Source organism: Rhipicephalus sanguineus, chromosome 1, assembly GCF_013339695.2.
Source record: "Rhipicephalus sanguineus isolate Rsan-2018 chromosome 1, BIME_Rsan_1.4, whole genome shotgun sequence".
Taxonomy (NCBI): domain Eukaryota; kingdom Metazoa; phylum Arthropoda; class Arachnida; order Ixodida; family Ixodidae; genus Rhipicephalus; species Rhipicephalus sanguineus.
The window spans coordinates 28,075,013-28,101,555 of record NC_051176.1 but is presented as its reverse complement, the minus strand read 5'-3'; the positions used below and the strand labels follow the sequence as shown (position 1 = coordinate 28,101,555).

Genomic DNA, 26,543 nt, shown 5'->3' with positions numbered 1-26,543 from the left:
CCACTGTGAATACGCAAGAATACTTAAGTTCTTGAAAACTATCTCATGCAAAATGTTAGGTAGAAGAAAATTGATATCAATGTCATAGTAGCATTTTTTTTTTCATGCTTCTTGAGGTTGCCTATAACCTTGTGAAATGGCAATCCCCCCAAAATGTTAATCAGTTACATTTCTCAGCATCAAGGAACGATCGCAAGCAGTGGCAAGCTTAGCTTGCCGCGATGTTTGCGAACGATGTAAAGCTTCACTTATGATACTGTGCATACGGTCATACCATACGGTGATAATGTTTGATAATATCTGCCGCAAATTTCATTTCTTTATGAGGCACTTACGCCCTGCATTATAGTAGAGACACTAATAAAAATTTACGGCGCAAACAAAACCATATGAGCCACAAATCAGCCTTGACATGGCAGCTTCGCTGCAGCGAGCCGAGCGAGCGACGTGTAAGCTACAACCAGCGCCACCTAGACAGCGCCGGTCGAGGCACTGGTGGAGAGCGTCAGCGCAGGCGGCGCGGTCTTCACACTTCCCTATTCTAGCCACTGTAGCTGCACTGCTATCGCCGCCATTATGTCGAATGCGTTTGCGGTAAAGCGTTTTGCGCGCGTGTTCATTTTTATCTTGAGACTTGCATTATTTTACGCTCTGCTGTCTCAAAAGATCCGAGTTAAATGGCACCAACGGTGCCCTCACAGCCAGCGCTGAAAGCCGCGCCGACGACAACGAAACGCGGCAGATATATAAAAAAAGGATTTTTTTTAACTGTCGTCAGAAGTTTCCATTGTTCAATGTTTTCTTGAACTTAGCCCGATCGTATCTCTTTTCTGAAAAGTTTTATAAATATAAGATTCGGCAATTTGGTAGATAAGTATGTGAAGAACGTAATATGGAATTTTCGTCGTTCTGCTACAAGGCCTTTTTGAGATAAAGACCTCCAAAGTAAAGAAAATAATGCTTCCTGTGCCAATTTTGAGGTTTTTTATAAAAATATCTACACTATTGTAAGGACCGAGTGGTAGTTCGTCACGTTTGCGAGTGCGTGGCTCAACGGAACAGGCGACAAGAGAATACGCACGAATAAGTTTCAATAAACATTTATGGGGACAAGGGATTCCAGGGACGATCACGGAGAACAAGCACAGAGATAAACACACATCAATTAATGTGAAAGTCCTACCCGCGGAATGTCCGACCAAGGTTACAAAAAAAACATCTCACGACTTGTAGATGCCGTCTTGCGGAGGGTCAGTCCACGTGCGGCGACGAGTCTCGTCGAAGGCGAGCCCAAGCACGCAGGTGACGCGTCACAAGACACGGCCTCCGGAAGGCCTCCCGTTTGATCACGGCCTTGCGCCGTCCCAGGTGGCGACGGTGTTCAGGAACTCGTGACGCCTGCCCGCCGACACAGCAGGAGCCGCGCCCTGTACCGGTAGCCTCAGGCAGGTACCTCGGCTCCCCAGGTCCCACCAAGAACAGGCCGGAGGAGCTCCCCAGGACAGCGCCCTGATCCGGCACGTCCTCGCTGGACCCACCGCCAACACCCGCAACACCAGGAAAGCACCAGTCCTCGCTGAGCACGGCCACGGCAAACTTCTTGAACAGCGCCCTGGTCCGGCGTGTCCTTCGGCTTGCTTCGCTCAGCCCTCTGCGCGTTCCACACGCGCCTCTCTTCTTTCTCGTCTTCTTCTCTTGTCTTTTTTTTTTCGTGGCGCCGCCGCGCGTGCCACCTGCCCCTGGCTCGCCTTCATGTCGCCGTCGTCCTCATTCTCACAAGTCCGCACAAACATCTCAAAATTACACCAAAAATTCACAAACATATAAATTTCTTTCAAAAATTCCCTTCATTCATTACAACTATACATAAAAACTAAAAACACCTGAGCAGAAGCAAAAACATGCATATATTTAGTTAAAGAAATTTCAGCTACCTAACATATATATCTTGTGCAATTCATAACGAAAGTTGGCCAAAACAGCAAAGCGGATGAGCGCTCCACTCCACCTCTTCGTCATTATTGATTCCCTGTGCTTCGAAAAACTTTTTGGCCCCCGGCAAAACAAATTGTGGATCTCTTTTTTCCACTCATCAGGCAATAATACATAAAATTTTGAAATAAATTTAAGAGGTCGACCAGCCATCTATTGCTCGATCTTACGTGGAATCACCCAAATATAAGTTTTATTTTTAATTATATGAAAATTAAAATCGTGTTTTCAAATAAATTACACAGAAAATGAGCATGGGGCAGAACAGCCAGTATCTGCAAAGTTAATTTCTAAGTGTAACTAATAGGTATAGGCTCTAGCATGTTTCTAGCTAATATGTCATTCAGGTTAAACCAGCAAATGAAAATTCTAGCATTTTTTTCTTGCTACAACGCATAAACAAACAGATTTTCTTTAACTCCAGCTCGATGTGTACTGTTAACCCCGCGTGATTTACCCCTGGAATATTTCTTGTGAAACGTGTTTATATTCACCGGTCATTTTTATTACCACAATTATATTCAAATAATCGTACTCATATTTCATTGTCAATGGCTTCCACCAAATCGCCTACATAAGTAAATAACGGTCGATGATCCGGAATTATTTAGTCAGCGCTTAATAAACACTTGCGGCATGTCTGATGTCACCCGCATAATTTCAGAAAGCACAATCTCTAAAGTGCCTTTTGAAACCAAATGTAGCTTTCAGTCTTGTACTTCGTTACTCATTGGAAGGGCTTCAGATTTCAGAGTTGATTTTAAGCAGAGTGCGCTATGTTTAACTGTCAAGCAATTCAAATATGATGTTTGCAAGGTAAGTCTCAAGGGGGGACACTCAGGTGTGTCCCCCCTAGCCTGAATACAAGGATGGTCAGGACTCCCCTGAGCCCCCTCCCCCATGATTTACGCCACTGATGAACATCTCGGCCAACTCTTGCAGTCGTGCACGGCAAAGAGAGCTTACAAGCTGAGTGCAAAATTGCCATTCTATCGGGCGCCCTCTTTTCATACAGAGGATCGACCTCACTCGCCTCGGAGCTGTCGGCCCACCGTCTGATGTCAAACAGTGGGTAGCATGCTACTGGCCAACAGCCAACATAAATCAAGTGCAGCGTTGGGATCAGATGTGCTTCTTGCCACAGGGTGCCGTCTCGTGCTGGTGCTGTGCTCCATAAAAACTTCAGTAAAACTTTTGTTGGGCCTAGTTGGTACATAGCATTTAAGAAGCGAAGTTCTGTGCAGATCAAGACGGACCACAAAGAATAGAAGAGAAAAGCACTGGCGCTTACATGCTGTGCTCCATAGCCTGCTAACGTTACATAATGAGCCACACTCATGCACAGAAGTCATGCAGAAGTCATGACGTGTGCTGACATAACTTCTATCCCCTGCGCCATCCCTCCCTATGTGCGCTCGTTGTGAGAAGAGAAGAGAGAAAGTGGCTAAAGCACGCGAAAAACCTCTACAACTCCACTAGTTCTTGACGGACTTGAGAAATTTTTGTGGCAATAGATTCGTGAGGCATTAAACTCCGATAATGGAGTCACTCGATCATTACTTGGATAAGTGGTTCATGACCCCTTTAAGTGGAAATTCAAGCGAATAGTTTAATCACAATCACCTCGTAACAGCACATAGGCAAGGGTCAAACATGGTTTGTCACAGCAAATATCAGAAGAACAGAGAATTACTTTTTCACATCTGGCACCCACATAACTAGCAGTTTACATTCAAAGCATATGACAACAAAGCACCTTTAAGAGGAGTGTGTAGCGGTTGACACTACTAACACAGGCAAATGAGCAAAGCTATCAGCATCATCATTCTCTTATATGTCCACTGAAGGAAAAACAAAATACTTCTCCTGTGATCTCCAATTACCTCTGTCAGCCAGCACCATCGAATGCCTGCAAATTTATAATCTTGTCATGCGATCTAATTCTCTGCCAGGTTCAACTAATTCCTTTCCCTTGTCATTCTCTAACTTCACCGTAGATTGATGACTCGCCCAACTGCATTTCTTGCAATTAGGCCCATTCGCTCCCTAAACGGTTTCTTTGGAAACTAAGCAGTTTCTTCGTAAAAAAAAAAAGAATAACTTCCCAACAGTACTTTATTTACGCAAATTTCGTGGATCACATCTTCATGTGAAAAATATCTCGCATGTGCTGTTTGTCTCTATAATGAACAAAATACATATTAACAAAATCTGACTAAAAATATCCTCCCGACACCACATACACGGAAGATCCAAGCATAAGTATCTGAACAGATGAAAACAAAAGGAGTCAAAAGCATGTGCCACAACACACGTCAGTTGAGTTGACGAGCGTGCTTTAGCTCTGTAGAAAAAAAGCAGAAGCTGCTGCCTGGACAAACTTGTTTGCGAAAGTGTTAATGTTTTTCCTACAAATTTTCTTCTGCATAAAATGAGCAGACATCCACGACTCTAGTCCATCGACTTGCCCCCCCCCCCCCCTGCTGCCGCTAGTACTAAGAAACTGTTCCAGCAACGAGGACACACTGATCTCCACAAAACAGAAAAAAAGAAGAAAAGGTTTGCGAGATTGCAAAGGGCTATCAGATAACTCACATTGCAGGGTCCTCAAGATGCATTTCAAGTGCACGTGACACGTGCCACTCTCCCAGCTGTGGGGTGCTGCCGCACACGAACATCGTCTCACCATGCAGGGTGTCCGCCTGCACCCTCAGATGGAGTTGCCGAGAGCAGTCATTGGTTGCCCCCAAGGCAGCTTGGGAAGGAAAGCCACTCGGAACACTGGCCATCCAGCCTTCAGCCATTCTCACAGCTGCTGCATCAGACAGGAAAGCAAAAAACGTGGAGAACGCTTGAGCTTTGCCTTCAAGAAAAAAACGTGATAGCATAATCGGGCCCCATGCGTGTTGCGTGCTAAACTGGTAGCCTGGCTTCGGTTTTCGGTGAATGCATCAACTGTGTCGCAAGGAAACGAACGTCTGTGCACGTAAAATTGGCCGTTTCAAACTATCTTAGAATGCCTACAGTTGCGAAGTGCCCACTACACCATAATTCTTTTGTTTGCAAATCAGTGAAGGGCCCCCTACGTGTCCGTAAGGAAACACGCGACGCAGCTGCTCATTTTGTTGATGCTTTTGTTGATGATGATTAAATATGCCGGAGCGTTTGCAATGGGTGGGCCTTTAAAACACCCACTCGTTGCACAATTCACATCTTTTGACGCCTGGCACGATTCAACGCTTATGTCACGCGATATTACATGCGTTAAGGTGACACTTCCCACTAAATGACATTCATATGGCGTTTTTTTTTTGTCCGAAGCAGTTTCAAGCAATGGCGTGGCTCTGTGGTAGAACCTGCTTGCCACACAGCAGGCCTGGATTCAATTCTCACTCGAACCGAAGATTTTTTATCACTTACTTTATTTGCACCTTTCTAGATTTTTCGCTCACAGACAACGCCGACTTTTCGCTCACAACCAACAACGCCGATGCCGACACCGGAATTTCTGCGAAATACCCAACTGCACTGATCAGATCAGCAAGTCCTGGTAACAATAACAAGGAGGTAGAAATGCTGCTGCTGTCCAGTGGAATGGCCTTTCACGAGTAGTTTTGGAATGTAACGATGCCAAACTATGTCAAGGAACGCTGAAACTGTTTTGATTTTGTACGAATGTGTTCAGCTGGCAGTGCAGGCCATTCGGATCCCAAGCAGGCCTATACAAGCACCCTGCATAAAGTGTGTATTGCTAGGTGCAGTTACTGAAAAACACTGATGTTGGAAGAAGTTTGCCACCACCATAGTGCCATGAAAATGTGCTTTTCAAACGGTGCATTACACAAATTAATTTCATCCTGAACAGCACCTTATGTGCCATCGAATTCTTTGGTTGTCACTAACTGTAGGCCACTGCCACAATTAAAAATTAAAAGCTTTTTCATGCCATAAAAATCTCACCCTCGTGAGACCCTGTACACATTACTCTGCAAATCTCCTTCGATCTTTTTCAAATAGATTATGCAAAATATGTCATCGCAGATGATGAAAAGCACCTGTGAAGATAGTTTGGAATACCGTGTATTGATATGAAATCTTAGCATGTAACATAAGCATGACAAATTTGCCACTTAATGCTGCATCACCTGTACGCATACACAAGGGAAAGTGCTTATGATAAAGAAAAAAAAAAGGGGGAGACGGGGTAGTGAATCTGCTCTTTTAAGAAGCTAACCATGGTGTTTAAAGGGGTCATAGCACACCTTGGGCTTGTTGAAAAAGCACATCCTGAGGAAAGCTGACACGGCTATGACCTGCTCAGCCAAATATTGCAGTCGTGCGCACCGCGTAAAGGCCACAAGCAGAGCGCGAAGTTGCTGTTTTCTCAGGCGCCCTCTTTTCAAACAGAGGCCGGTTCTCACGCTGGTCGGTGGGCGGGGTGGGGCGTCTGTCAGTTGACGTCACGGATCTGTTTTTCCGTGTCGCAAGAGACATAGCATCCTTATTGGCCAATAGCCGACATAAATCAAGAGTGGTGTTTGGATCAGATGCGCTTGTTCCCGTTGAAACTGTGTACGATAGTTGTTGTAGTTAAATAAACAGGCTGAAATATGGAAAAACTGTTGAGAGTTTTCGAAGAAATGACTCACTTCCGGTAGAGGCCAACTGTCGTCTGCTGAACTCAGCGCGCCCGCGCACGTTCAAGCGTAACCTAAATTTGGCCACACTGCCTCTTCGGTATCGCAACTGAGCCTCGATTGTTTAGATTAGTTTTGAATGTCATAACTGGCCTACAATCTTACAAAACTTGTGTGTGGTGTTGAGTTCTCATGCCACGGATCTCGTGCTGACTTGATCAGTACGTGCACAGATCGAGTTGCAAGCAGGTTCTTAATTAACAGGCCGGAGAGCGGCCCAGATTAGTTTTGAATGTCATAACTGGCCTACAATCTTACGAAACTTGTGTGTGGTGTTGAGTTCTAATGCCACGGATCTCGTGCTGACTTGATCAGTGCGTGCACAGATCGAGTTGCAAGCAGGTTCTTAATTAACAGGCCGGAGAGCGGCCCCTCGTGAACCATGAGGGTTGGATTATAGCTGAGGGTTTTAACACTATTAATCTTTTGACAGAGAATGCACACGATCATTTAACCTTTGGATAATACACTTCATGTCAAAGATATCCCGAAGATGGATTCAGCAGTAAGGTCGAAATAATTTTATTTATTTATTTTCAAATACTGCAGCCCGGTTAGGGGCTATCGCAGGAGTGGGTACACAGCAAGAAATAATGAAAAAGTGCACAAACAAAAACAGGTGAATACACAAGAACATTGGCAGGTCATATAAATGCAAACATTTTATAAACAGAATTATACGAACAATGAAAAGTAGCAAGGTTTACAGCACACCGTCCTTTAATGCATTCAAAAATTCATATTTCTGAAAAGACCGAATGCGACCTGGTATGAGGTTCCACATTTCAATACATTGAGGAAAAAAGGTGTATTTGAAAAAGTCAGTGCGAGGATGAAACACAGACACATTAAGTGCATGGCTGTTTCTGGTGGATGATGGTTTGGCAGGTGTTATGTAGTTGTTGTGTGATGAATATTGCGGTGAATTAAATAAAGAGTGAAAAAGTTTCAGAGACTCTATGTCGCATCTTTTAGAAAGTGATGTTAGGCCAAGTTGCGCTAGATGGCATGATGGTGAGAAATTACGATCATAGCGTCTGTAAATAAAGCGAATAGCTTTTTTCTGGATGGATTCAACGCGTCTTATGTCAGTGATTTTATAAGGGTACCATACAGTGGCGCCATACTCAAGGATTGGTCGTACGAGGGTTTTGTATGTTAGCAGTTTTGTTTCCTAACCTGAATCCTAACCTGAATTCCACTGTCAACTCAGTGAGAGTACTTTCGCTTCCAGTAGTCTTCAAAGAACAACCATCAGCCTGTGTTTACGCTTACGTAAGGCCACTACATATTTGTGGGGCGTCATGCAGGCCGAAGTGAGCACCTTCGGCTCCGAATTCTTCGGTTCATGTTGTCGTGCCGTTGTGAAAATGATAAACGTGCTCCCTCTTGAGTGCTTCTCCATATATCGACAATGCTTCGCTCGCCCGAAATTCGTGGATACCAGTGTGACAAAGGTATCTTCAGTTGGCCGAACGTATGTGCATTTCATGGGCGTGTGCTGTGGGGCAATTTTAGTAATTTCTGCCGCGAGCTGCACGCGTCCAGTGGCAGCAGCGTGTTCTGAGCAGTTCTAAGACCACCTGTGTTTGCATTGTAGGGGTCTGGGCCAGCCTTCGCGCAGAATCCCTCAGAGACGAGGACGAGACACTGAGAAACACATCTTTATCATTCAAAGACTCGGCCGCGACTCACTGTCAACAGCGACTGAACACGAGCCGCGAGCGTGCCCGTGTCCATCGTTCCCTTCTACAGTCGGCGCGCTCGCCGCTGCCGCTCCCATAGCATATAAAAGCTACACACGCAGATGCCACAGTTACAAGAATATTGTAATGCGCCTACATTAGGTGCATTTAAAGCGCACCTACTGTTGCGAGCTGCACGCAGGGGCAACAGCACCTTCTGAGCAGCTGAACGATAATCTATTTCCACAATTAGCACTTATTTGCCATTTGCATTTTAGCGTGGCATACAGTGGTTCTCTATAACTGATATTTTGTATTTAGTTGCTCTCATACTCGGAAACTACCTACTATCTTACTAATTAACCGTTATTGTCAAGCATCACACCACCGCGTTAAAGCGAATGTCAAAAGCGTGCCTCGATGTCAAGCTAATCTAGTAACGTTGGTCAGCACAACATCCACAAATTTACCAGTGACATGTTTCCCGTAAAATAAAAAAGCTAATGCACTTGTACTTCTCCCTTGTGAACGTCCATGTGTACTTGGCACAACCCTTGCACAGATGACGCAGTACGAATTTTAAAAAAATATGTATTACAGTCCTCCTCAATGAAATGGCTGTTCTTCAGAAAATAATGGTTCGTTTAAATTGCTAGTATACTATATTCAGAGCAGTAGACAGGTCAGCTTGTCCGCAATTCAGAATTTTACATACATAACACAGAAACACGAGGACTATAGCAAATAGGTACAAAACTGGAAGAACTCGGTCATATGTGCACTCCCTCGTCCACCTGCACATTATGTTGAAGTTCACTTACAGAACAGGCACCTTCAATTATGCTACGATTGATGAAATATCACCCAATCTACGTTAGAACACAGTGATGACTTGTTGCCTAACTGCCCGTCACCTATTTCTCTTCCACAATGTGTTCTAATGTGTAAATCATCTGTTCTATTTGTTTGGTAATAAAACACAAGCTGTTACATTGAGCGAGCAGGGTTTCACCGATTTGTATTGCATGCACAAGTTCATATCTTCCATTTGCACGCACGACAAATAGTCATACCTCAATTGATACAAGAAACAGTATTTGCACTATTTTATTGGAATCAAAACAGTAGCAGTTCTCAAGTCAGTGTAAGCATATGTATTTCCATCTTTGTGCACAGAACCTGCACCGAATACTGAACACATGGAACAACATATACAATAATGATATCTGGGGTTTAACGTCCCAAAACCACGATATGATTATGAGAGACGCCGTAGTGGAGGGCTCCGGAAATTTCGACCACCTGGGGTTATTTAACGTGCAACTAAATCTAAGTACACGGGCCTCAAACATTTTCGCCTCCATCGAAAATGCAGCCGCCGCGGCCAGGATTTGATCCCGCGACCTTCGGGTCAGCAGTCGAGCGCCATAACCACTAGACCACCGTGGCAGGGCGGAACAACATATACAGTACAGCCCAAGCATTATATATAATTCACAGCAGTGAAGCAACATGAAAGTAGTGTGTAAAACCTCCTCATAATGCCTACTGACATGTGCACTTCACAGTACCAGTATCGAAGCACAATCCAAAGAAATGGTATGCACAAGGAACTTGGTGTCAGCCTACACATGAAGGCAACTAAATTAGTACAATAAGGCTAGCTTTACTTTTGAGAAATATGCAACCATGCAGATAGGCATGTTCTAGTTTTTTATTGCATTAGTTTGCATTATGGCATCAAAACATGTCGCACATGATCACACAGTTGAGTTTCCTGCAGAAAAGTCTGAAATTGATTGTAGACCCACTTACCACGATTTATAAAAGCATTCAGCAATGCCCACAAAATGACAACGTTGCCTTCATATACTGCTGCACATATGCTCACAGATATCTGAAAACTAACGTAAATTTCTGGAATTATGCTTGGGAACTTGTCGGCATTATCCCATGACTACAATGTGCCAATACTTCTATTATGCATAATTAGTACATCTACGTTTACAATTATCCATGCCAGCTAGTACCATCTGCAACTTAAAGTTCTTCATCTTTAATTCCTCACTTCATGGCTTATGCATAATTACCACATTGAAAATTAAGCCCAGCATTATGACAAGGTCAACTTGAAATTAGGCAATCACATGCTTAAAATTAAAAATTTCCTATAAATAGTGGCTGATGGCTTGGCACACTGGATGCTAGGAATTCATATGCTATGAAATTGAATAAAATTTGACCACGCACATATAGAGGCTGTAAAGCAGTCAGGACTTCAACTTCATAGTTAAAGAAAGCGGGAAAGCAAAACCATAACACACAGAAATGAAGGGGACAGGACGACGCTGTACTAGCAACTGAAGTTTAACACGTGTCTGGCTTTTTTAGACATGTTTTTAATCTTTCTGCGACTGCGTGATTCTTTAATTTTGGAGTTTTTCGTCTTGTGTGTGTAGTATATATCTTTCAGTGGTTTGCATTAAACTTCAGTTGCTAGTAGCGCATCGTCCTGTGCCTTTCATTCTCATTTCTCTGTGTTGTGGGGTTTTTTTCCCGCACTTTCAATAACTATGAATACCCATCAACTTGCCCAACTGTCCATTTTAGGATAAAGTTTGCTTAATAAAGCCGGTTCCACTAAGTGTCACTTTGAACAATGCGAAATGTTCAAATGCACATGCTACTGGAAAGGTTGCACGCAGTATCACGCATAACACTCTGCATCAATCCCAGTATTTGCCCAAATGCTGTAAGATGTACGAAATGTTCGAGATAGTGTACAGTGAGTCACAGTGGAGTGTTCCCACAATACACTGTCGCGTACACAAGCAGTGGGCAAGCAACTCTTGCTGCTTTGCTAAAAATGTCTTCCTGAAAATGATACAAAAAGGAAGTTCATTAAGCTTTCTGTGTCCATAAAAATGAATTTCTTGCCAAGGACTCACACTTGACTATACCTATTGCAGACTTTTTAGCAAAACAGGAAACAAATGCAAAATTATGAGGCTGCTAAGTAGTTCCTTGTGAACTCTTCAGTTAAAGTACACAGGGCGAAAAATACACGAAGGTAAAGAAATGCGAAACAACACCAGAAGTCTTGTCCTGTGTACCATCATTCGGGTAGTTTTCGATGTCAGTCAAGTTAGCATTATAGTGTAAAGGGGTGTGAATGTTGGTGAGGTTCACTTTGTATTTAAACATGTTGGACACTAGATTCTTGATCAAGCACAGCTGCTCTGTTTAGGACTGAAGATTGGGCAACTTGGTATTGATTCATGGCAAAAATTAAGAGCGTACTTGTAATGAGGACAAAAGAAGACCTGGACACAATACCAGCATTTTTACCTTGCCAGAAATTGTGTCAACAGTGAGAATACTGTGTACAGATAATAAACATTATGGCGACATAATGCAAAACAAAAATAACGAGAGGGAAGAAACAAGGTGATTCAAGAAGGTGGTTCAACAGGTTCAACTGACTTATATCAAGGTGAATAAAATAGCCTTGCACAACTAGAGTTGCAAAGTGGGCTTGTTGGTAAGTCATGACGAATTATGGTTGCAGCGCGAACTTGGCGCAAGGACACGAGAAGAAAGATGCTGCGTGTGTCGTCCGCTTCTCGTGTCCTTGTGCCAAGTTCACACTGCAACCAAAATTCATCTTGCACAACTAATACATCTCCTAAAGGCTATAAATATGCATATGTAACCCTGGCAAGTTCCAGTGCTGATATGTAACTAATGAAGTGACAATACCATAAAATGCATGTTTTTCACAACACACACTGTCACTTAGCAGATGTCTGTCACATCATATGGCCATAATTATGTTTCATCATATGGTCATAACTACGTGATGATTATGCCAGATGGCAACGCACACAAATTGACATCGAGACGGAGGATCAAAATAAGCAAATCAAGCATGAAAACAGCATAAACAGAAAACAAATTTGGCCTCGATGCACATTTCATCACATGACAGCGTGAAAATAGCGGCCTTTTTTTTTTTGCTTTAGTGTATACTCCTTGAAAGCAAACTCAGCTTCATTTATGCTTTATCGCAAGGAAGAAAATTATGTTGTACAAACATCTTTTTTCAAGGCGCACTCACGCATCGATTAGCTGACCATGCGAAGCACGTGCTATATTCACAGCAGTTTCTAAACACTCATTACAAATCGTCGCTATGTGAGCTTAATGACCTTTCTTCTTTTTTGATTTTTCATTGCACTTTTCATGCGACGCAATCTGCAGAACGATAGCTACAGCTGCCCAAGCGACGATAAGAACGCACGAACAGAGGAAACATAAGTATTACCAATGTGTTCCCGATGGTACCGCGAACGCAGCGTGCCCATCATCTGCTTGGTAATATACACAGCGGCAGGCTCGCTTGAGTCGCCGGGACATCATCACACCATATCCCACCCGCAGTAAGACCAGCAGTAAGGGATATTGCACTGTTGTCAAACCACGCATTTCATGTCCAGCGGCAAGAGCAGGCACAAAACGCGCACACACGGCCGACACAGCTGGGCAGTTCAGAAGCGGCATTCACAAGGCCAAGCTAATCCCATGACAGCTTTGCTTGGGCATCCCGCACGCTGCTGGGGCCAGCCTAAAACTACTCTCTTCTCGCGTTTCTTTTTGCTTTTTTTTTCTTTCGTGCGTGCATACGTAGCAACACTTTCTCAAATCTCGCTTGTATTCCGAGGTGTCTGATTGTGTCATTTCCTCGCTCTCGCCGACTAGCAGGCGGGCTGCCGCCGTCCGAAGGTCAGAGGGCATTTTATCTCGTTTCCTCCCATCCACAGCAGCCGCTTAAAAAGAATCGCCGTTTTTTTCTTTTGCATCACGTTTTATCCGCATAAGATTTTATTCCGTGCGTTAAGGCAGGCCGCCTTGGCCAGTTCGTTATCCAAAAGCGTTTACTGAGTGTACATGCCGTGCCAATTGGCCACATCGAGGGCTTGCTGGCTTTTAGTTTAATTTTGATTTGATGGAAAAACGAAATTAGCGAAGTAACGACAGTACCAATGCGAAGCATCAGTATCAGTGCGACATAAGCGAAGTAACGACAGTATCAATGCAAATAGATCGCGTCAGCGCTTACAGCCCAGACGCGATAGACCGCGCCAGACCGTGCCGCGCAGCGAGCAGCAGCCGACTGGAACTATTAGTTGGCAGCAGCAGCCGTCAATACCACCAAGTTACGCAGAAAGGAAACCACACAACATTAAAGCGAGGTGACATAATGCACTGGGCGGGGCACCTCGGACGGCGCTGCCCTCTCCTCTGGAATGAAGCGATTTGAGAGGGAATGCGTCAGGTAAATGTAGCGATAGCGATATCTCCGGTCCTACTTTATTTAGCTTTTTGAAAAATTCTTTCGGCTACATATTCTTGGGAAGGGTCTGGCTCATTCCAGAGTGTTTATCACGCCAAGTGCGAGGGGTGGTTCATGACCCCTTACAGGAGTACCGACACAAAAATTTTGGCCCCGCGTTTTTTTGCTGCAACGTGTTGCTGGGGGCCTGTTAGTCATAACACGGCACATCGTTTGCTGCAGCGCGCAACAGATAATTAATCACAGATTCCTCATTACCGACCAGTGTCAGTTTCGGTTTCAAAAACAACAAGCCTCTGGGTGCAACTATCACCACCTAGCGAGTGCAGCGCTCGATCCCGTCAGCACACAGAACTGTGACGCACTTCTGCACGGTTCGCAAGCAGCAGCCGAGAAGTAGGCTGCTGGACGCGGCAAAAAAAAAAAATGGCAGCTATGAGGTCATCATAACTTGTTGCAGCGTGGTCACGTGCATAGAGTTTCCTACAATACTTACTAGAGGGAACTCTGGCACTAGTGCCTATGGGAGCTGCAACGCATGGCGCTTCAGCCAGCATGGGAATGATGGGTAGTACACGGATTTGTCTAAACTTCGTTCTTTCGGCTCCGTTTGGCTCCGCGTCGCCTGTATCCGCTTTGTCGCAAAACGAAGTTGAGCAAGAGTCAGCAGTTACACTTCACCACTTTAACCTTTTTAAGCTCACCAATTGAAATCCGGTCACCAAGTTCACATCGGTCCATTCTTTTATCAAAAAGAAAACCAAAATACCAAATAAACAAAGCCACAAGTGCGTTCGAAGCCCGCAAGCACGAAAACTAGGCAAATCCGTGTACTACCCATCATTCCCATGGTGGCTGAACGATCGCAGCGCCACAGTCCCCTCTAGTTAATTTTAGGAAACTGTATGGTCCCGTGGGGAGAAATAGGGGGGGTCACCGAGGGTCACCTTTGAGGGTGCCAACAGCGTGAGGGTGTCGATCGCTCACGCAAACTTCAAAACTCATTTAAAATACCTTCCAAGCTATATTAGCTGTTGATATTTTCCAGATGATATATACATGCTCACGGGAATCGACCCCGCAGGCTATCTCAGCCCCCAAATTTTGTCAGTACCCCTTTAAGCACAAAAAAAAAAGGAAACTGAAGTTTTCCCACAGTTGACACTTCCGACACGATGTACCAAGAACGCACGTAGGAGGCACTTCTTGGTGTTTGAAGAGCACGTCGCAAGTGTCAACCATGCATGACCAGCATGACCAACTAGAGGCTCTACTCTGGCTAGTTTTCCCATTCTGCATAAGCACTTACTTGAGTCTGAGGATGATGAGATTCAATGACAGTGTGCAATGAAACGCTCTGGCATTTCATATTAAACTGAAAAAGATCTCTTCAGTGACTTCTTTTAATATAAATGTAGTGATTTGTGACATTGATTCATGACTTTCGTGCTCATTCAATCACTTGAATTTGATGGCAAGCAGATCAAACAATGCTAAATCTATCATACATGACAGCACACCTTTCACATGCACCATTATATACAAGTAAACGCTCCCGCAAAAATTACAGCGAATAATAAATTGCACTACCATTGTTAGTCCGAAGCAAAAGACTATGCCAAAAGTGCCCCAGCGGGCAACACAGAAATGATACATAGTAGTTCCCATAGTGGCTCGGGCTGTTTAACTGCACACTGAAATAATTACCCGCCAAGTGTAACCTACGAGAGATCGCAGGGTCAGAACATTTTCTTTACCAGTTCTTGCCCTTAGATATGATGAAGAAAACGTAACACCCAGCAGTCGCACGCCCAACACACAGAAACTAAATCACTGATATCCCTCTGAAAGGCTCTACTAAAGGCGCGCGCTTCAGGAGATGCAGGGAACTGGAAAATGCACAATTGCTCGAAACACGCACCCAAAGGAAGCGCGGCTCTGTCGCGCGTCGACGCCGTGCTCAACGGTGGCGTCGGGGGTTCCCTCGAGGACAACCACAGAACACTTACACATGGGACAACGTAGCCGCCTCGTCACGCCACTGCCTCAGCGCCTGTCGTCAAGAGCCAAGGGCGAGGAGGAAACCGCTTCGGGCTAAGGTCCCTTCGGGCACCACACAGGACAAAAAGATTTGCGCAGACAGACACTTGGTAACGTCATCAGTGACGCTTCGGGACGCGCCTCTGCTTCAAGAGCGAGGGCAGCAAACGAGTGAGGGAAGAAGCAGAGAACGCGGCGTCACTGCAGGCAGAGTGGCAGACAGCTGGAGCGCGGACGCACGCCCCTGACAACAGCTCCGCTAAAAATGCCCTGCGTGCCAGTGCAGCCGGTGCAGCCGCCACCGCCACCGCAGCGTCGGCTTCCCGCACGTGCTTCGACTAACGATGGCTCGTTTGTGCGGTATCCCGGCTAGGAATGACCAAAATGAAACAAACTAAAAAATGCCATACGGAGACAAAAAATGAGATTCCACTTTAGGACACGTGATGTCTTTCAGCGAAGCCCAACTTCAAAAGAGATGCAGAAGACGTGCGCGACAAACGTTACCATTCGCGTTGGCCAACTTTAGAAATTTGCGTCAAGGGCATGCTTAAATTGTAGCGCAACAGAGCGCTCATAGATTATCAAAAACAAGTGTTCGCGCCCTTCCCTGTAACAACTGAGGTACTGTATAGCTGCATCTTACCGGTACTTACCTACGGAGCAGAAACCTGGAGATTTACAGAGAGGGTTCAACTTAAATTGAGGACGACGCAGCGAGCGATGGAAAGGAAAATGATAGGTGTAACCTTAAGAGACAGGAGAGAGCAGAGTGGGTCAGGGAACAAACGGGGGTTAAGGATATCAGGGGCGTAGCCAGAAATTTTTTTTCGGGGGGGGGGGGGGGTTCAATCATACATTATATATATATATGTATGTTCGTGCGTGCGTTTGTATGTGTGTGTGTATATATACGCAAGCAAAATTGAAAATTTGGGGGGGGGGGTTAATCCCCCCCCTTTGGCTACTGCCCTGAAGGATATCATAGCTGAAATCAAGAAGAAGAAGTATGGATATGGGCCGGGCACGTAGCACGTCGGCAGGATAACCGGTAGTCATATTGGGTAACTGACTGGATTCCAAGAGATGGCAAACGCGTGAGGGGGAGACAGAAAATTAGGTGGGTAGATGAGATTAAGAAGTTTGTAGGTATAACGTGGCAACAGAAAGCACAGGACGGGTTTGATTGGCGGAACATGGGAGAGGCCTTTGCCCTGCAGTGGGCGGCTGAGGATGATGAAATACAAGGGCGTCCGCAGAAATTTTTCCAGGGGGGTGCATTCATGGGGGGGGGGGGGGGGGGGAGAGAGAGTTCACTACCGTGACCTGACCGACAAGGTTAGTCAATAATATGTAATAACGTGCAAAGTTGGCTGGCAATCCTGAAGGCCGTTTCACACGGATATGCGGACCTTTTGTGTGCTAACGAACGTGTGCAGCTTATTGCTACTGCATAGAAAGATATCTGAAATTCCAGGGGGGGGGGCAGCCGCCCCCCCCCCCCCTTGCACCCCCCTCCGGACGCCCATGATGAAATAATAAATAAAACTTGGCGGCAAACTGCGGCGAATTTCCCAGCTAATTTTTTTTTCATTGTCATATTTCTATGTGCTAAACAAAAAATGCATTCTAGCACATATACAACCTTTGTCCGTAAAGTTTGGAGACTGATTTATTTTCTTCTCTAGAAATGATTCCCGAAAACAAAACTTGGTGCTAGAGTTACTGTATATACTACCTTTAGGTAGCATATACAGGAACTCTATATTTAGGAAGCATTACAGTAACTGTATACAGTAACTCAGCATAACTGTAAAAAAAGGTGCGCTCACTGAGCGGCGGAGAGCACGGCCGCCTGGATCATCGGCGTGCGACGGTGCCGCGCGTCCCGATCCAGGCGGCAGTGCGGAGAGTGATGCACTTCATGTCGCCGCCGACAGGCGGCGCGACTCGCAGCGTCACCTTAAACGTCACCTTAGAGCGCCTCGATGTCCTCCTTCCGACATCGAGGCACTCTACGTCACCTTAGAGTGCCTCGATGCGTGCGCCCCCGCTTAGAGTGGTGTCAGCTTTTGAAAGGGCAGGTGCCGCCTCCTCGGCCTTGGCGGCAGTACAGCTACAGTGTTCTAGAAGTTTATAGTGCGCTCACTGAGCGGCGGAGCGTGACGCACTTCATGTCGCCGCCGACAGGCGGCGCGGCTCCCAGCGTCACCTGAAACTTTCCGGCGGATTGCTGGGCGCGACTAGCACGCGTTGCTGTTTTGCGCGCAAGAAAAGTCAAAGTTACGGTGCGCAACACACGGAGCTTCTTTTGATGCAACTTTTCTGTGGGTTGTGAAATAAATTACTGTGGTTGTGACTGATTTACGAAGGGTGGGCGATGTTTTAAGCGGCTATTGCATAGATGAATGCTCCTCCACGTAGCCGCTGCAGTAACAGATAGGCGCGTGTAGTTGGAGGGGTTGAAGTTCTTTTTGTCCTGCTGATCGATACGATTTTCAATGCCCTTTCGCCACTGTAACGATCATAGCGACTTCACTCTCGTCTTTCGAGCCCCACAATAACACCTCACCTTTTTTTCTTTTTTTTATTCGCGTATATGAGCTGGTCTGTGTAATTGGAGAATCTGTTGCTGGGCCTGTTGGTATACATACTTGAAGAAACGAAAAACACCAGCTTACGGACGCTTACACAAGAAGAGAAGACACTCGCTGGAATTAGCAACAGGTTTAATGAACCCACATAACGTTAACTCCCTGATAATTAGCCAAGCGCGCATGCGTCGTACATAAAACACGTGTGATTCACAATAAGAGAGAATGACATCAGTAACCACATTTTTTTAAAATAAGCAATCTGTTTCTTTGATAGTGACAGATACAGTAATGCATTTGTTCAAACCATATGTTTCTAGATTTGCGCTTCAATCACTTCACGTTCGTATTAATTGCGTGGTTCCCTTACCAATAATTTGCGTGCCTTTCAGATCAGGAGAACAGCCGCACACCCGTCAATGAGCAGGCAGATTTGCTCCTCGTCCTGACCTGATAGACGCCTGATCTGATTTTATTTACACAAAGCCCTGCCTATGTATGCGCAAATGCTTGCCATGATTAACAATGCAGAAATGGTCACGATTACGAATGATCAGAAATGGCCGACGACGACGTTGATCTAACAGGCACTGGAGCATCCCAAAAGGAGCCCAATCCCTACGGGTCTCCCGCTTCCTAATGACAGCTACTTCAGTCTCCCCTCTACATCTCTTTTTTCTGTACACGAGTATGGTTTTGCTGTCACCACCCTCCTGTTTTTTTTTTCTTTTACTGTTACCGCACTTGACTACGCGGTCACTCCTAGCTTCGTTGGGTCCAGCTGTTTTTGTTGTCAAACGCTGCCCCCAGCAATTTCTCTGCTCGTACGCTGCATGCCTATGTGCACGACCGCCGGAGGCTGTAGCGCGTCCCTCCCGTCCAGATGCAGCGGCCATAGGCGTGCGCAGGGGGGGGGGGGGGGGGGCAAGGGGGCGAGAAGGGGGGGGCGCAAAGTCAGCCCTATACATTGTAGGGGGGGGCGAGAAGAGGGGCGCAAAGGCAGCCGCATACATTGACATAATATGGAGGGGGGGCGCTGCGACGAACCTTCGCCCCCCCTGAAGGGGAACCCTGCGCACGCTTATGGCAGCGGCGGACCGTCTTTGAGACAGTTGCAGTTTGCGGACAACAGTCACAAATGCCGATCCTTCAGAAAAACAAGCATGCGTAAAGTGCAGCAAAGCGGCACGCGTGGTGCCGATCGACAAAGATCCTTCAAACGAATGAAAGGCGTGAACATGCGCTGCAGGGGAATCAGCTTAAAAGAAGAATAAGCTCGGCCCCCTCCTCCCTCCATTTTTTTGTGGTCTCTTTTAAGTGTCATTGTGGTGGCCCTCTTACCGCCTTCAACTCCGCGTTTGTTGATCCCACCGGAACTACATCGTAACCAGCGTAACCCCGACCTGGGGACGCGCTTCGCACCCCGCAAGAGAAGTTTTCAGGAGAAACTGGCGGCAGCGCCCCTGGCGGGCGCCCAGGCTGTCGACGCGGAGAGGGCCATGGCGGCGCGGCGCAGGGATACGGCAGTGAGCCCACTGCCCCATTCTAGTACACTGTAGTACAGCCTAGTACAGCGGCAGCGTGGTCGCCATTTTGAATCCCCGACCGGTCACTTGTGCGTGGCGCGCGTGCAGTTTTTAGGTCAGTGCTCGTTTCCCTACACTTTTATGCGCTCGCTACCGTCACCATGGCAGGGCGTTGCGTGCCGCAGTGCACCAATCATTCCAGAAACGCTGGGAGCTGTATCGTTTTAGAAGATACGAGGTTTCTTTGGACAGTAAAAATCAAACGTGACAAGCGGCATTCAAAGAACACATTATGCACTTGCAGCATAAGTTTCCGGCCAGTATTTAACTTCTGCCGGTGTTAACCTTGCGTAATAATTGGACACACTGATATCAGCTACATGCTTAAAATGCTTTGGTTCACGTGTGCATGAATCCTGCATTTTTCTTCGCAAACATTCTTTACTGCACTTGGTTGGTCCTGTATCTGCCTTGATTTTTGCTTTCGCTATTTTTGTGATTTAAAATGTATCATGGAATATATTATGCGCGTTTGTCTGCAGATCATATCCTTCTTTTTCCTAATAATAATTATTTGTGAGAATTTACGCCCCAAGAACCCCGATATATATGATTATGAGAGGCACCGTATATAGTGGAAGGCTCCCGAAATTTTGACGATCTGTTGTTCCTTAACGTACAACTAAATCTAAGTACGCGGGCTTCTGTCATTTCACCTCCATCGAAATGGGGCCGCTGCGGCAGGGATTCGATCCCGCAACCTTCGGGTCACACCATAACTAAAACCACGGCGGGTTCTTGTTTTTTATATTCGTTTCCGTGTCTCAAGTACGCCTTCTGTGCTGGTCTGATGCTCATGCATGTATGTGTGCAGGTAAATGTTTTAGGGGCGTAGCTCCTCTTAGTCTAACCTTGTCACGTCTCCGTTGTCCGGCGTAAACGGCAGTATCTCTGTCCGACGTAAACGGCAGATGGCGCTATCTCATAAAAGTACATACAAACTGCAGTTCAGGGACGATATTCTAGATGGCGCTGTACACAATCTGTGTCGTCATCACAATTTCTCGTCTCATTTCCTAGATGGCGTTGGTCCAATAGAATTGTGTGCAATATGGCGCTTGTGTGAATCGACACTAGATGGCGCTAGAAGTGCCGCTGCTCTCCGATTGGCTGCTGCGCGGGGAGCGAGCGCCTCTCTCATTCTCCTGGATCGTCGCCGTACGTGTCGGATCGTTGGTGAAGCATGAACGATGCGCAGCGGCGGGCGCTCGCTTGGCGGCAGCCGGGCGCATCCCGAGACGGTGCGCGCCAAGGACGCCGCTGCGAAACGGGCTCAACGAGAAGCCGATCCCGAGATCATGATTGCTTCAGGAGCTTCGCCCAAGCTCTTCATCATTCACCCGTGGATATGCTGTAATTTTTTATCCTTCCCTGTTTCTGTGTTTCAAGGTTACATTTTCGTCCTGTCTTAAATAATTACACAGTTCCTGTTTTTTTAATCATTTACGATCACTGTGAATCCACTAGTGGCAGTTGTGTTTTATTGTGTACTTTGCGTTTTATTTGTGTAATTGCTTCTGTCACCGCAGCATTAATGCGCACATATAAATGGCCTGTACACTGGATATTAACGCACGCACACACACACACATTCAGTATTTTATTTCTTTGAGCAAGCATAATTTATTTATTAATAATGTAAGCCTTGGGGGGGGGGGTGCAAACCCCCCAAGGATTTTGCCTTGGGGGTGCAAACCCGTGTTGCATCGCGGCTGGGGGAGGGGAGGAGGGGAGAGAGCTTGGGTGGGGGGCAAGTGCCGGTGTGGCATGGGTGGGGGGCAAGTGCCGGTGTGGTTTGAGGGGGGCAAGTGCCCCTTTTGCACCCCCTGCCTACGCCCATGCCTGAAGGTTCATACAAGAATGCGCATACAAACAGTCCTCGCGAAGCGTCTATACAAAGAAGACGCATTAAAACAACAAGACGGGGAAGCATTGTGTACAGTAGACATGGTATGTCAGTAAAAAAATACAAGAAACAAAGTGAAGTTGTACAATGAGTACGTCATGGAAAACCAGTTAATGAAATAAAAAACTCACAGGCTCCCTTATGCGTTCGCTTACGGCTCAAAAGCGAAAGCCATCTTCTTCTTCTCAGTTTTTTGCGCACAAAGCGCGGTTTTGCCTTGCCTGGTTTTGCACTGCCTCCGTGATCTGCCCACTTTTGATCAAGTTGCGATGTCATGTGATAACGGCATCATATGACGCCACGCCAAAATTTGTGAAGCCATGATGACGTCATCGCGTGACGATTTCTTGCATCCCTCGTCCCCAACGTCGTGGTACGCTGACGCCGTAGACGCGGGACGCCGACGGTCAAATTTCGCGTTTGATGAGGCATTTATGGCTTTCGCCTCAAAAAATACGTCCGCCACGGTGGTATAGTGGTGACAGAGCTCGGCTGCTGACCCGAAAGTCACGTGTTCGATCCCGGCCGCGGCGGTCGCATTTAGGTGGAGGCGAAATGCTAGAGGCCCGTGTACTTTGCGATGTCAGTGCAGGTTAAAGAACACCAGATGGTCAAAATTCATAGAGCCCTCCACTACGGCGTGCCTCATAATCATATCATGGTTCTGGCAAGTAAAACCCCAGGTATTAATAAAAAGAGATAAATAAACGACGCCGTGCATCTGCCGCACAAAGTGCAAAACACTACTGGAAACACTCAATAATATGTGCATGCAATTCGCAATGCGGGAAAACCTGCAGATACAGAAAAAGAACCTGCAGATACAAAAAGAAGGAAAAACGCGCTGATACAGCGCGCGTGCAATGTTTTACGGCATACTACTCAACAACGTATTCATCGTTTTGATAAGGACTCGAGGTGCAACTCGAGTGCCGATACAGTAGCGGCTACAGATTGTGAGCAAGAAATGTCAGCAATAATAATGATAAAGAAGCTTTCGTTCCATTTTAGCAGGATATTCGCACCATACTGCCCCTCGGCCCTTTATTCTGTGTACAATATGTATGATGCCATTTATAATAAACGAGTAAATTGTTTGCAAATTTAGCAAAATGAGCCACCTTAATCGCGCTTAGGTAGCTTCTCAACACTAAATTGTGTGTTCAGATACATATACTGCTGCTGCCGACATGTATACAAATACTTTAAACGATTATTTGCGTATTTGGAATGCAGAGCTTACGAGAAAATTAAGTAAGGCTTTAGACTTTGTCATTTCCGGCGTAAGGAAGAGGATCCGTTTTCAACATAACAGAGTCTACGTCTACCTCTAGCGCATAACACATGCACAGGCCCTCAGCTTACATGAATTACATGCTTCCTTAATAAACATTTAGGCAACAACAGCAATAAAAGCTGCCCAAGCTTTAAGAAAGAAAAGAAAAACAGAAAGCTCACTAGCGTGCACTTATTTCCGGACGTATCCGCGCACCGCAAGCGCTTTGTGTAGCGCGTTTCGCATGCTGCCGAGCTGCGGCGGGATTCGCAATGGCGGCCGTCGTAGCAGACGACGCGCCTGTCCTCACCCTCAGCGGAGCGTCACCTTAGAGTCGATGGACACCTCTGAGCCACCCCATATTGAAAATTATGTTTGGGAAGGGTGCAACAGGATCACATCAGAAAGAAAAGGTGGGGGTGTAGGAATGCTAATTCACCGCGGCGCCAAATGGGTTAGAGTGAAACAGACGTGTTCAGAGCACCTCTGGGTTTTTGGCACAGTAGGTGGAAAGAAAACGTAGCTAGGGGTTGCCTACTTGTGGACGGGAAGTAACTGCAGAGAAAAGAATCAGGAGATAGTGGATTGCATGAGTGAGGATATTACGGAATTTGGTAATGGGGCCAAAATCATCCTTCTAGGGGACATGAATGCCCACATACACGACCTTGACGGATATTCAGACACCAATGGGAAGTTATTACTAGATCTCTGCGAGCAACATATTCTGGAGATAGTTAACGCGGGGCCTCAATGTAGAGGTGTGCGCCGCGGCGGTTTCGACCGGCGGCTGCGTGGGGGTCATTCTGAGTCGGCGGCGACGGCGTCGTCGGCGCACGCCGGGTACATCATCGTCGGCGGCGCGCGGCTACTTTTCGTCGGCGGCGGCGTGGAAACCGAAACCACAAGTCCTAACAGTTATATTTCACTGCATCCACTTTGCCAAACTGGCTGATATTCAGGACTTTTAACACTAAGGGCTGAGAAAACAACATAGAGGTGTGCGCCGCGGCGGTTTGAAGGTCAGAGAACTGGAAAACGTTTCGTAAATGTTTTGTTTTTCATATCCTACATATTGAAAAATAAAAAAAATAAGGGGGGGCTTATCTCAAGTACAGTGTAGTAGTAATTCCTGGCGTTTCACGTACCGAGACCACGATATGAACATGATTGAGGCACGCCGCAGTGCACTGCTCCGGAAGTTTCGACCACCTGGGGTTCTACGTGCAGTGGTGCTGACATCGCATGCATACACGGGCGTCTTGCATTTAGCGTCCGTTATAATGCGAGCACCGCAGGTAGGATCGAACACGCGTCTGCCGGGTCTCAGCATCAGAGCACCTTGCCGCGGTGGCTACTGGTTGCGCTATTTCTTTTGTTCTGGGAGCAATAAAGATACCACCACCGCGGTGGCTACGCGTAGTGAAGTGTGGCTCTCATCCAATGCGAAATTACCTTCCTGAATACCTTAATTGTACAACACGGGGAAAAAAGGCTGATCTGTCTGTAGAATTTGTGGGCGCGAAAGGTGCAACACTTCTTTTGTTCAGTTGGCGCAATGGTGAAGACCTTCCGTGCCTGTGCATGATGGGAAAATAGCGGGAGAAGAAGAGGGGCGGTGGGGGGGGGGGGGTGTTATGCACCCAATTGGCGGATAATCTTGATGATCTTTAGTGATGTCCTTAAGAGGGAACCAGCGAAAACACATACAGCAAAAGGATAACAGCCAGACAGAACAAGCGCTGGACTTTCAACTAAACGTTATTTAATTGGCTTCACAAATGTCACGTTCAATCTTAATAATTTCTTCCTTTGCCAATGACAGTTACTGATTTGAAATCAGGGGCGCAGCCACAGCCTTTGCAGTGCAGACTGCAGAGGTTAAATTTCGGTAGTGTACTGAATTCCCTTGTCATGCGGCCGCGTCTACATCGGTCAGACGGGCCGATGCAGATGCTTTAATGACAAATTGCTTGAACACCGAAATCTACGCCCCACAGGCACTGGTGGAAACTACAGTTTCCACCAGTTTCCACGTGTTACCTCTGCACTGCAAAGGCTGTGGCTGAGCCCCTGATTTCAAATCAGTGAGTGTCATTGGCAAAGGAAGAAATCATTAAGATTGAACGTGACATTTGTGAAGTCTTCGAAATAAAATAAAAAAGAAACAGGGCAAGGTGTTGTGTGAGTGATCGCTCGATCAGTTTTCCTTACAGATAAAGAATTCGCGTTTCTACATAGCGGGTGCACGTGGCGTTGATATTTTGGTGTTTCATAGAAATGGGCTGTCTGTACCACTTTGACACGTTTCTTGGCTTTGTACTGTTAGTTGTGCAACTGTGACACGTACGGCCGGCTCAGACAGCCTGCGAGAGTATGAAGTTGGGCATGTTGGTATTGCATATCTGACCACGTATATAGCGCAAAATTTGATATAGGACAAGAGAAGGAACGAAAGCGCTCGTCTTCGTCAGTCAGATAGCCTATTTACGCATGCGCTGATGTGTGTGGGGGCTTTCTTCGATAAACATTTAGTTGTAAGTCCAGCGCTTGTGTTGCTCTCCTTCGCTGTGTTCGTTGTTTTCTTTTCTTTTTTTTTGTTTCCTCTTCCGAATATTATGAACCAACTCGCCCAGCAAGCTACGTTAGTGATGTCCTGTTTCAAACACTGTTGTGACAAATCGGCACCTAGATCTAGATAGTTGAATTTAGTCCGAGATAGAAAACAGACGAAGGAAAGGCAGGAGATAACTCAGTTTGATATCCTGGCGTGGAGCATCGCACGGAATGCAGGACGAAGCGGAGGAAACACAAGACATTATATACACCCGCGCACTTTATAGTGTTTTGTCCGCATTGTCCTGTTCTGTGCGTTAATTACTTCACACGAACTTTATGGTGATCACCATCTCGTGCAACTGTCGACCTTACAGTGGCTAACCTTGCTGAACATGCCACCCTATATTGGGGATCGTTTTTGTTCTTTTACAATATATGTTGTGCATTTCGTCTATTGTCATTTTTTCCCTTCTTTCGTCATTAAAGGCTTAATCACATTATGTTCCAGTTTCTTAAGTGATTTTTGTGTGAGAGGGAGTAGACTTGTCAGCCAGAATATGTCGACAGTCCTCACCAAACACCATCGTTGGCGCTGTCACTGATCCGAATTCGCTTAACTCCAGTGAGTTCGAATTAACATTCACGTTAATCTTGAATGCAACACTACCTTTCCACATTATTGGGAGCATTTCACAAGTTTTTGTGGTCCAGTGATTTAACTTTTTGAAGCGGCAGGCGAATCAATTGCTGTGCGTTTAGTACGCCAAGTGGGAAGAATTAAGAACCAAGTCTTTATTGGTGACAGAAGGTGCCAAATAAAGGTAGATTTACTGAAAAAAAAAATATATACTCGTA

The 26,543-nt window shown here is 46.1% G+C and overlaps 1 protein-coding gene across 4 annotated transcripts in view; it reads right to left on the bottom strand.

The window, feature by feature from the left end:
• The window catches only part of LOC119389923 (glycerophosphocholine phosphodiesterase GPCPD1), a 151,905-nt gene that overhangs the window by 100,975 nt on the left and 24,387 nt on the right, over positions 1-26,543 (bottom strand). For 2 of the 4 annotated variants that reach the window (XR_007415497.1, XM_037657359.2), the window contains exon 2: positions 4,588-4,807. Coding sequence is in view for 1 of the 4 variants with exons in the window: in XM_037657359.2 (XP_037513287.1) it covers positions 4,588-4,807 (220 nt within the window). In the remaining 3 variants the exon portion in view is untranslated. Of the gene's footprint in view, positions 1-4,587; positions 4,808-15,648; positions 15,776-26,543 lie in introns of those variants that run through there. The other 2 variants (XR_007415500.1, XR_007415499.1) reach the window with 2 other exon arrangements.